Genomic DNA, 11178 nt, shown 5'->3' with positions numbered 1-11178 from the left:
CCGTAACTTTCCGCACCACAAACGCCTGGCCGGGGACACCGCTGATTTTCAGCTGCACCAGCACCACGCCAGAGCTGGGGTGGATGTGCCCGATCCCCAGCAGCGTGTGTTTGCCAGCCACAAACAGGCCACGTGCTTGTGCAAGGCTTTTTGCTTTTGGAAGCGGCCATAAAGGTGGCCTGGTTATGGTTAGAAAAATATATAGACAAAGAGGTCTGTTAGCATGCGAAGTGCCAGCTTGGGACCGCAGTGCATCCTTGAGGTGAATCCTTAGGAAGCGCAGCTAACCTGAGACATGCTGAGAAATCCTTGGTAAGTACAGAACAGAGAAACTACAATATAGTAAGGAACTCTAATAACTAACGTATTGTCTGAGAAAGTGAAAATCAGTAACAGTCACTGGCTGCTCCAGGTGGCAGTGCCCCACATCCCCTTAGGCGCCATCCCCTGAGGTGCAGCCCTTTGAAGTGCAGCCCCCTGAAGAGCAGCAGGGGCCCTTTGGGGAACAGCCCCCTGAGGCACAACCCCTCGAGGAGCATCCCTTTGATGTGCAGCCCCTTGAGGAGCAGCTCTTTGAGGCACAGCCCTGTGAGGCGCAGCCCCTGAGGAGTCGCCCCCTGAGCTGCAGCCCTGTGAGGCACAGGAGGAGCCCCTGAAGCACAGCCCTTGGAGGCGCAGCCCCCTGAGGCACACCCCCTCAGGTGCAGCACCTTGAGGACCAACCCTTGGTGGCGCAGCCCCCTGAGGCAAAGCCCCCTTGAGGCGCAGCCCCCTGAAGCACATCCCCTGAGGAGCAGCCCCTTGAGGCACAACCCCTGAGGCTCAGTCCCCCTGAGGAGCAGCCCTTTGAGGCACATCCCCTGAGGCTCAGCCCTCCTAAGGTGCAGCCCCCTGAAGCACATCCCCCTGAGGAGAAGCCCTGTGAGGTGCAGCCCCTCGGGGAGCGGGAGCAGCCCCTTGAGGCACATCCCCTGAGGAGAAGCCCCTTGAAGAGCAGACCTTTGAGGCACGTCCCCTGAGGCTCAGTCCCCCTGAGAAGCAGGCGGTCCCCCCCGCCCCCGCGCCTCCCAAGAACCCACGCGAAGCCTCAGCACGCGGCGCGAGGCCGCCATTACGCATGCGTTCCCCCCCCCCCCCGCTTCCCGCGCGCCGGAAGTGACGCCAGAGGGGGGCGGTGGCGGCGGCAGTGACAAGATGGCGGCGAGCGGCGCGGTGGCGGCGGGCGGCCCGGCGGCCCCCCGGCAGGGCCTGGGCGGGTGGCTGCGGGGGCTGCTGCGCTTCGCCGCCGACAGGAACGACTTCCGCAGGTCGGTGCTGGGCCGGCGGCGGGGGGGCGGGGGGGAAGGCCCGGGAGGAGGTCCCGCGGGCTGCCCGGGCGCTGTGCTTGCCTCACAGGAACCTGCTGCTCAACGTGGGGCTGTTCGCCGCCGGCGTCTGGGTGGCCCGCAACCTGACGGACATCGACCTCATGGCCCCGCAGCCCGCGGCGTAGCGGCGGTGAGGGGCTCGGAGGGGGCTGGGAGCCGCGGGGAGGGGGGGTCGGGGGCCGGCAGAGGGCCGAAGGGGGTCGGGAAGGGGCTGCAAGGGGGGTCAGGAGGGGGCCGCAGAGGGTCGGGGGGCCGGGAGGGGGCTGCAAGGGGTCGGGGGGGGGGGGGATCGGGGGCCGGCAGGGAGCCGAAGGGGGGTCGGGAGGGAGCTGCAGGTAACCGGGAGGGGGGGTGAAGGGGGTCAGGAGGAGGCCGCTGAGGATCGGGGGCAGGGAGGGGGCTGCAGGGGGTTTGGGAGTGAGGAAGGGGGATCCCAGGGGAGTCGGGGGAGGCCTGGGGGTCAGCACTTGGTTGCATGGAGCAGACCTCAGACCAGCCCTGCTTGTGCAAAGCGCCCTGACCCAGCTCTAACTGCGCTTATTTACAGAGCTAGGGAAGGATCAGACCTGCACGGCCGAGGAGTTCGCCCTCCCCGTTCGCCAGGACCAGAAGCGCCGTGTGTAGCAGTTACAAGTTCTGATACGCTCACGGGAGCGGCTCCCCTTCTCTGCAGAGCTCCTACTCCTACATCAAATGTGTCCTGCTCAAAGCAATGACAACAGGGGGAAAAACTCAAGTATGGAAGAGAGAATTCCTGAGCAATTCATTCTGTAAGGAATTGAGAATAGTCTCCTCAAAGATGTGAAGCCCTTGCACGCAGAATTTTCTTCTGTATCACCATCTAGATGTCTAATTTAATATTAAAGTACGTAGAATAACGACATGACCCAGTGGAATTTCATTTTTTTAATAAGAAACTTCAGCTTACAAAAACAAGGTGTAAAAAGAGTAAAGATTTACAAAAAAATCATAAAAACATGATTTATATTTCACACCCAAAAGACAAAGGAACAAGTCCAGTCCTGGGTTGTAAGCAGGACCCATCAGCTACTTACTCAAAGGAAAAACAAAACTGTAAAAAGCCCTAGGTAAACTCTAACCACCGGAAGGTTTCACGGGTGATGTCTGGCTGAGATAAAGCTGGGATGTTTACTGTAAAAGAATTAGGACTCTTTTTTGGGGGAAAAGAAGCCATTTGGTGTTGCATAGCATTTTAGTTCCATGGCCTGAAACTACAGCTTGCCCTTACCGCCTTGGAGTCTGGCTGGGGGTGGTGAAGCTGTTGAAGGGGCAGTGAAAGCAGCACACGAGGCTGCCGGGGGAGCTGTAGGTGTAATTTCAGCAGACAGGGGACACTGCAGCTCCAGAAGATGCTAGTTGTAGAGCAGAGTAACTTCCCAGCCCTGAGCGTTATGGCAGTATGACTGCAACATGGCTTCGGATTCTTTGGGACAGTTGTGCACGGGTTTTTAATTTAAGACATTCCTTTGAAGTAGCGCTGCCCCCGCGCTTTGTGGCTGAGAACTGCCCCTTTAACCTGCCTGAAAGAAATTAATTCCACTGCTGACACAGATGTTCTAAAATCTCTTTTCAAAGCAGGACTTTTTACGTCCTGTAAAGAAACAAAGTTCTTGTGAAGTATGGATAATCCAAGTTCCGCGGGAACAGTTTCTGAAGGAAAAAGGGATTAATTAGAACGTTAGGTCATTTTCTAGTTAATCTGAGTTCTGATTTAGAACACACTAATCGCCTCCTGAGGCCGGGGTTCAGGCAGGGGGTAGTTCATGCAGCTAAGTACATAAGGCTGCCACAGGTGACTTACTTGATGTTGTCTTAAACCTTGACTGAAATAAAAGCTGCTGACCCCGTGATTAAGAGCAGCGCTTCGAGTGTTTGCACTGAGCTCTGAGACAGCTGGACAGAGTGCCAGAAACATTCGGTCATTAACTGGATTCTCTTGTCACTCGCTGCTGCCTAGGAGTGTCCTTGAAGCAAAGGCAGTCTCATTCATGAGCACAGCACGGCACACGCCGGCTTAAGTCATTAGTGACGTAAGCAGCAGAAACTCGAAGCAGAAACTAGAGGCTGTTCTGACTTAAAGCACCCCCAGAAGTCACTGACAAATCAGGAAACCCACCCAAGCTCCAGCTTTGATCCTTATCCAAGAAAGCAGAGCAGCTTTTTACTCTTGTTTTCACAGGGGCTGCAAGGGGATTTCATCCTGAAAGAAAACCGCTCGTGTTCTGCCCAGCCGTTGCCAACAGCACCCTTCCAGGGATCTTAACTTAGAGCAGGATTAACTTTAAAAGGCCTGGAGATTAACTTTAATTCTGTCCTTGCTCAAGTCAACAGCGGAGCTTCCGGAGCGTTAGTGGAAGCAGGGGCTCCCCGGCAGCATCCCACCCGCGCCTGCCACACCTGAAGGAGCTCAGCACTGCTCTCGGAGAAGCTGCTTTAACCGTCCTGAACTTTGCAACTAAATTTGTTCTGTGGAAAAGCAGACTTGTAAGAGAGTTCGACTGGAAACAAACTTAGCCACTTGTTCCTTTGCTGTAAACTGCTTATTTAAGTAGATGTATAGGAGGCTGTGGCTTAGGGTGTGACTGCTTGACCAAAGCTGAAATTAAGCAGGGAAAAAATATGGACCTCTCTTACATGGGCTCTAGGTTTCTGTACTTTGCACGTCTGATAAACAAGGTGAAAAATTGATTTGCACGTGGATATGCGTAGCTCATCTCATAGCCGTGGAAAACAGCCATTAGGGCCAAGTCTAGTAACTCCATTTAATAAATGTAAGGAGAGCAAAGATGACGTGCTACGAGATATTCCCGAATCCGAGGTACAGCGTTATGCAGACCGAACACTACTACACCAACTGTGCAAAGGAGGAGGAGCCCCAGGGGTGGTTATCCTAACTTCTTACCTACAGATCCTATTCAACGGTGCACCACAAGCCTGCGGTGGCATCGCTCACCTGCAGAGCTCTGGCTTGCCCACGTTATAATACATTCTTTAACCTCTTCTACCCGCAAACAGGGCGTTGATTCAATCGTACTAATAGAGTTGTAGCAGTACAAGTTATCCCCACAGCATGGATGTGGTTATCTAAGGAAATAAGGCTAGCTCCAGTAACACTTAACGCTGCCCGTGCTGAAGGGGTGTTTGTGCTGCTTCAGCAGGAGGAACATTCAAAAGCCTCGCGCTCCCACAAAGAGATGCTCATGTGGAAAGTCTGTGTAAAGCAGGAACAGAAGCAGGCCTTTTCTACCCCAATTTCCACAAAGTTCTAATTGACAAGTCAGGGCCCAGAACCGGAGGTTTAGCACAGGGAAAAAAAAAAGTCAAATTCACTACCTGCCACCTCTACTGAAAGTATGTTACCAAGACTAAGAAGTACAAACCACATTGTGTTCAGTCACCAACTGTATCATCTCCTTTCTCACGTCCAGTTATGGAAGCATTTACGGTGACATTGTGGGCTTTAGGCAGGTAGCTTCTTTTTAAAAACTTGAGAATTTGGGGTATTGTTCCTTAGGAACTGCAACTTTTAATGGAAAAGCACCATTCGTTTGCCAGTGTGAGATTACTGATAAGAGAAATTTTTGCCTCCCAAACTGGGAGCTTGCTGCTAATGAGACTGCATTTGGATTTTGTTAATGCCTACACCTGCAAAATATGCAATCGTCTGACACACAAGGTCTGCATATCAGACGCTTCCTGTCTCTACTGAGCGTAGACCGCAGCTCACTGCTGCAGTCAGCTTGGCTTTATCATTGCTGGTTGTCTCATTCCTCCCGTCTCCTTCCCTCACCCCAACCTGCACATAATCAGTAGTACGGCAGTTCAAGAAGAACCCAAAGGGTAGAGCACTTTGCTGTAACTGAAACGCACTCCGTGTCGTGCACACGCTTCAAAACAATAAATAATTAACAGTGGTTAAAGTCAGACCGGGCCAGTGAGCCCAAGACTTTTTTTTTTTTTTTTTCCTTCCTCCCCCCTTTTGGAAATGTACACTGCAAACAGCATTTTTAAGACTTAAGAACTCTTCTGAAGGTATTTTGGCCCACCATGCAGTTATCCTTTAAACAAGTGGAACCCATTCTCTCTCACACACAGAAAATAAGCACAATGGAAGGAGTAGCCTAAAGGCACACCCCTTGAATGAAGTAATACAAACAATCACAAGTTGGTACAGGTAACCGACATACACAGCTTTTGATCATTTCATTTGTGCTGTAGATTTTACAAATTTAAAAGCTTGCTAGAATGCTTCACATTCCCATCTATCTACCTGCAATAAACAGGTATCAATGTTAATGTAATAGACATGGAAAAAACAACACTTAATTGAGGTTTTATCTTCCCACGGGCAATAAATTATCTGCCTGAGTCCGTCCTATCTGATCTCAAACCAGCTGAAGGGATTAGACACACAAAGAGGCAGAATTCGGAGCTGCTGCTTGGATTTTACTACTTACTCTGAAGAAGGGACACTTGGCCACCTTACACAAGCGATGTCTTGCATAACACACTCACGCAGGCATTACCACGACACGTCTTTGCTCAGGTGCGGAAATGTTTGCTGTGCTGCTAAGTGGAAATCTGTGCAAACACTGCCATGGTGAGGGGATCTATATTCTTTCTTTTCTAAGCCAGCCATTACCATTATTTGTAACAGAAGGTCTTTTCCAAAGCTACAGCTACTCTACCAAAACCAAAAACCCCTGGAGTGTGCGTTCCCTGCACCACGTTACATGATGTGATAGGCGTCAACTTACTGACCTGGCTGGAAGGGGCCCAGATGACATGAGAAAATCTAAGAAGCCAAATCTAATCTGCCTTTGAACAAGTTGCTCCTTGAATTATTACAAACACAGATTTCAAACACGTAACAGTAAAACGCTAGCTTCTGAGCTGGCTGGTAAACTTTTTCACTCACATACAGATATGAAATGTAAAAACGTCAGCGATATTGAGAGTACTTATAAAAAACACACAAATCTGCTGCTTCAGTCAGGAATTAATGACTGATTTCCCAACGTTTCTGTCCCATGCAAAATGTTATCGGATACAAGGCACCAAATCTAAGGAATCATACAAAATTAGTTCACAAAATTGTATTGGCAGGTAAAACTAGTCTCCCTCTACTGTTTCTTCTTTAAGTACTTCTCATTCTGCAGTACTGTTGGCTTCCACTGTAGCTTATCCTGGGGTATCGGGCAACAGCCAGAAGGTTCATTAGTCTCTCCCATTGAGGTGCAATTAAGCATACTCAGGCCTGGGGACATCACAGTCAACATAAGTGTGTCTAAATTGCCACCAAGACAATATTTCTGCTAGAAGCCTTGCGTTTACAAACCAAAATAACTTCTGATAGTGAGTCCATAGGACACACTTACTGCTTTTACTGCTTCCAATTTTATTCCTATGCTCAAAAAACCGGCTGGAAGTCCTTAAGTACATGGGAGTGGTGCTGCCACCCAGAAAAGTTTGATGTCAAGCGTTTAATATGCATTCTTCCATTTGCTGCCTCCTATTGACAACTCCAAAGCCAGACTGTAGAATTGTTCTGGTCAGAACTAATGGGGAAAATTTGTTTTTTTCACTGCTTTGCAGAGAAACCCTTTTTGTGGTATGCATAGTTTAACTTGGGCATGCAGGCAGTAAAGGGGTAACATAAAGGCAAATCTGCGCAACTGACTCACGAGTGGAATGAAGTTAGCTAAAATAAAGCGTTTTCTAATGACTGCAGCAGATGTTGTATCACACCTGGCCATGAATACATTAAGACTCTTCATTCTTGAAAGCATAAAATTAAGGAACACCAATTCACTTACAAGTTGAATAGAATAAGGACATGCTGGGAACGGTTCTGTCCCAAAGGCTGCCTGCTCACGAGCCTGACAGTGGCTTTCTTCGCCCTCGGACAATAACCTGCAGGGTGCCACGAACCCAGCACTTGCTCTCAGCATCTCTCGAGGCAACTGGCTCCTTGTTACAGGACTGAACCCCTCTACAGGAATCTCCGTACATACAGAAACCAATTCCACTTCCAGTGGGACCACAATAAAGGTTCTAATCCTGCAGACACTCAGCTTGCGACTCAAAACTTTGGATGCTGAACTCCACACCTGAGCTAAGTTACATCATTTGCTTCGGTGTTTGCAGAAGTAGAGCCTGCATTTGGAATTATTCCAGATATGCATCAGTGTATTAGCAGGATTTGAAGCCAAACCTTTAAAGGAGGGACAAAGTTTGCATCACAGGCTATGCTTTGTCAGGCATTCACTTAAGTGGGTTTCGTTATAATTGCAAGTTGTATGTTTGTCTTACTAACGTAAAGAAGTAGCTTCCAATTATTATTTCTGGCAAGCAGGACACTATAAAACAGTGTCCACCGTGACGGGGACATTGGGCTATGCTTATACAAAGATGCCTGCAGTAGACAAATATAAACCAAACAGCATAAAAAATGCTATACGCTATCGCTTCCAAATAAAAGCTAAATATTACAGAAACCTCACAGTGTTGGAAAAAGCAAGTTTACTTTGAAGTATAATTCATTCCTTCCCTATCAGGGCAATCATTTTTCTGACCGCAGTATCTCCATGTCTCAGCACAACTAGGCTAACGTCACATGGAGAGGCCACTAACGTCAAAAGATGTCAACAGCAAATGCTACAAAATCTGCTTGGGCCATCAGGTGCACCGACGGCTAAAGGTACGCTCCCAGCCCCCCTCTGCAACTTACTCGCTGACAGCTGTATTAATTACTACCTGAATTCAAATATTAACGCAAAACACTCAGTCAAAAGATGAGCATTCATAGCAAAGAGTCTCGGCTCACTGCAGTAACAACAACCAAACTTTACATAAACAGGGCCAGCACGGCTAAGGGATTCGGAACGCGAGCACGTTATTTGGTCGTCACAGTAAACCGTGACTGTTCAGCTTTCCCTTCCACCGCTGAGATTAAGAAGGCAATGTTAAACACCTTTTCCTTTAGTTTTCCTTTTAAGACGTGTAGTCTTCCCAAAGCACGTTTTGCTCTAGAAAAGAATCCATCACGTATCTGAAAATATCCCGTACCTGAACATCACAAGCACTTGATTTTCCTTCCTTCGTGAATGCCAACTTCCACCTGCGCTGAAGCCAAAGCAACTTCCTCCACATTCAGCGGGGTCACGCTTACTTTTATTCTACCTCAGTCTGGCCTATTGCATTTGCATTAATGTTATTTACTAGTAGCACAAAAAATAATGCTACCTAGTAAATACGTAGATATATAGACATTCATAGGAAATCCTTCCAGACCACGCTACATTTAGAGAAACAGAAGTCAGACTTTTCCATTAGTTCCTACAGGACTGTTTCACACTGACTTGTCTCCAAAAAAAATATGAGCATATGAACTCCCAATTATTCTTAATTGGCAAAAATGAGTTTTTTGTAGGCTCAGAAAGCCACGTGTTCCTCAGACATACAGGAAATGGGAATCTTTAAGGACAGAGGAGACCTAATGCGGGACTGTGCTCTAACAAAAGAGGAGCTTCATATTTGCTGTGCTCATCTCTGCAAGGCTAAAGTGACTAATGTCAGCCAAAGTAAAACGGACCAATTTGCCCATAGGACAGGAAATCAGAAGTTGCAGTAGTGGCAGTGGAAAGAGAGGAACGGTATTTGGGAAATTTTCCTATTCAGCCCCTCTAACGGTAACGCAGAGTTATTACTTTATGTCTCATGGGCATATGATGAGAAGGATAAAAGTAGAAGAGGGAAGAAGAGAAATCTGCTTTCAGAACTTCTCTTCCTGAAAATGAAATCTTTTTTTTTTTGAAGAACCTCATATTTTAGATGACAGCAACCTATAACCGTTTCAAAAAAAAAAAAGCGACCATCAAGATTGAAAGATGCCAGGTATCTTTGCAGTTACATATTCACATTTGTTTAAAATATGAAACGTGAGCAGTCAAACCCCAAATTATAAAAATACCTGAGGTCCAACTGTAGGCTGAGAAGTGACTATAAAAAGTCAACTAGGGCCCTACATTCTAAAATCAAGATGATTACAAGATACAGACATTATTGTAGCCTTTCAAGCTCAACATGTAATTTGACAGTTAACTACATTCCTTCCCCTTATGCCCCAGCAGGAACAAAGACTTCACAGGTTAAATTCTGCTCATGACATCACGACATCTGTGCAACCCCACTGCCTTCAGTTATTCTGGACCTTGTGTAACCATCAGAGTTCATGAATATTCCCACTACAGGAGCAGTAACAGAATCTAGCTCTGTCTCTTACCGTTGTGGTATTACCTTCATCCTGTTCCCCTGAGGAAAACAAGCCACACTTGTTTAAAAAAAAAAAAAAGTGCCAGTTTTCCAGTGTAAGTTGCCTCCATTTTAACTGCTTCTGCTGTCATGGCTGTGCAAGTCAGGGCTTTGAATTCTTTATAACCTGATGAACACAGTTATGCCAGCGGAAACCTGTAATATAGGCTTCGTTTTTGCTTCCACTGTAAACAGATGTGACTGATCACACACAGGTACATTCCCGTCTTATTACAGGGTGTTTTTGTTGTTTTCTTTGTTTGGTTTAAAACAAAACAAAACACACATTCTCCAGAGCAGAACTGTTTCAAGAATCACATTCCTAGTGAATTTAGCTGCCTATTCAGTTCAGCCTAGAGAATAAACCATCAAGTGTGCAAACAGCCCCCACAACACTGAAAAAAAAGAGCTGTTGACAAAAATAGCCAGCCATTGGTTTGCCCTTAACTGATAGCAAATAAATTAGTATCACAGAAGTAGCTGAGGTCTGGGGAATATTTTCTCTTGTAAAAGAGCGTTGAACATTTCTTCAGAAAGAATGGCTTTTAGGGCAGCCAACTCCATCTATCCGACAATCATAAAAATAAATACCTGGGTGTGATTCAAACCATGGAAATCTGAACGACAATTAAAGGGGATGGCACTATACCTGCTCCTTCTAGAGGTTTATCAGCATTGTTAGGTACTGAAGGTGTTTGGAAGCCAGTTGAATGCTTCTATTTCCTGGTTGTGCTCATTTGTTACGTGTTACTCAAATCCATTTTGATATGAGACTAATGATACAAAGCATCAAACTCTCCCTTTTCATTTTGCGAGCATAATTTAACAACAATATTCATTAAAAACGAAGATTCTGACTACAATCTTACGCATCAGAATTGCACAGCTTGATATACTTCTCCAGACCCTGGGCGGCAAACACCACGATCTGACCCCCTTCCTGCAGTGAGCTTTTTTTCCTACAAAGAGGAAAGTTGTGAACACCGATGGTTTAAAAAAACAAAACAAAACAAAAAACAACTGAGACCGTTGATTGAATTATAGAGCTTCCCATCATGGGAACGTCAGTCTTCTGTCTTTATCACTATTTTTGGACAGCACCTGAGCTTGAAGTTGTTTTTCTGAGATTCTTGCTTTGTCCTGCACTGTTCTTTGAGTGTAAAAGAGAATGTAGGCCTGGGTTTTGCACACCTCCTCCACGCTACATACATTCAGTTTGGAGTCATTGCAGTGGACCCAAAAACCTAGGAATCAAAGTGAGAAAGAGGACATTAGTAGGGGAGGCATCATGCCTTCTGATTGCATTTTGGAAGTGTTCACAGGAGACATCCACAGAGAAAAAGGGTAATGTAGAACAAAAGGCATCTGTACCGTTTGCCCTACAGATACTTTGGAAAGGAGTTTCTAAAATGGGAAACATTTTTACCATTTCTGTGCTGTTAACACGGTTTAGAAAAATGGAATCATAATTTAACCA

At 46.8% G+C, this 11178-nt stretch overlaps 2 protein-coding genes across 13 annotated transcripts in view; one reads left to right on the top strand and one right to left on the bottom strand.

Annotated features, from left to right (window-relative positions):
- The first annotated feature begins 1149 nt into the window (after nucleotides 1-1149).
- On the top strand, nucleotides 1150-2253 carry TOMM6 (translocase of outer mitochondrial membrane 6). Its single transcript, XM_080568937.1, has 3 exons — nucleotides 1150-1307; nucleotides 1396-1497; nucleotides 1915-2253. Exons 1-2 carry the CDS (start codon nucleotides 1195-1197, stop codon nucleotides 1490-1492), a joined length of 210 nt encoding a protein of 69 aa, XP_080425063.1. The 5' UTR covers nucleotides 1150-1194; the 3' UTR covers nucleotides 1493-1497; nucleotides 1915-2253.
- Nucleotides 2254-2258: 5 nt separating this feature from the next.
- The window catches only part of USP49 (ubiquitin specific peptidase 49), a 34909-nt gene continuing 25989 nt past the window's right edge, over nucleotides 2259-11178 (bottom strand). For 11 of the 12 annotated variants that reach the window (XM_080568896.1, XM_080568897.1, XM_080568891.1 and 8 more), the window contains one exon: nucleotides 2259-10945. In XM_080568896.1, coding sequence (XP_080425022.1) covers nucleotides 10755-10945 — 191 coding nt within the window. In that variant the 3' untranslated portion in view covers nucleotides 2259-10754. The remainder of the gene's footprint in view (nucleotides 10946-11178) is intronic. The other variant, XM_080568892.1, reaches the window with a different exon arrangement.

Source organism: Anser brachyrhynchus (genome assembly GCF_964034855.1).
Source record: "Anser brachyrhynchus genome assembly, chromosome: 27".
Lineage (NCBI taxonomy): Eukaryota > Metazoa > Chordata > Aves > Anseriformes > Anatidae > Anser > Anser brachyrhynchus.
The sequence above is the reverse complement of the archived record's forward strand: the minus strand, read 5'-3'. Positions and strand labels throughout refer to the sequence as shown.

Coding starts and splice junctions, on each gene's coding strand:
- TOMM6 (XM_080568937.1), top strand. CDS start 1,195: ATGGCGGCGAGCGGCGCGGTGGCGGCGGGCGGCCCGGCGGCCCCCCGG. Junction 1,308..1,395: donor GACAGGAACGACTTCCGCAG/GTCGGTGCTGGG, acceptor CTTGCCTCACAG/GAACCTGCTGCTCAACGTGG.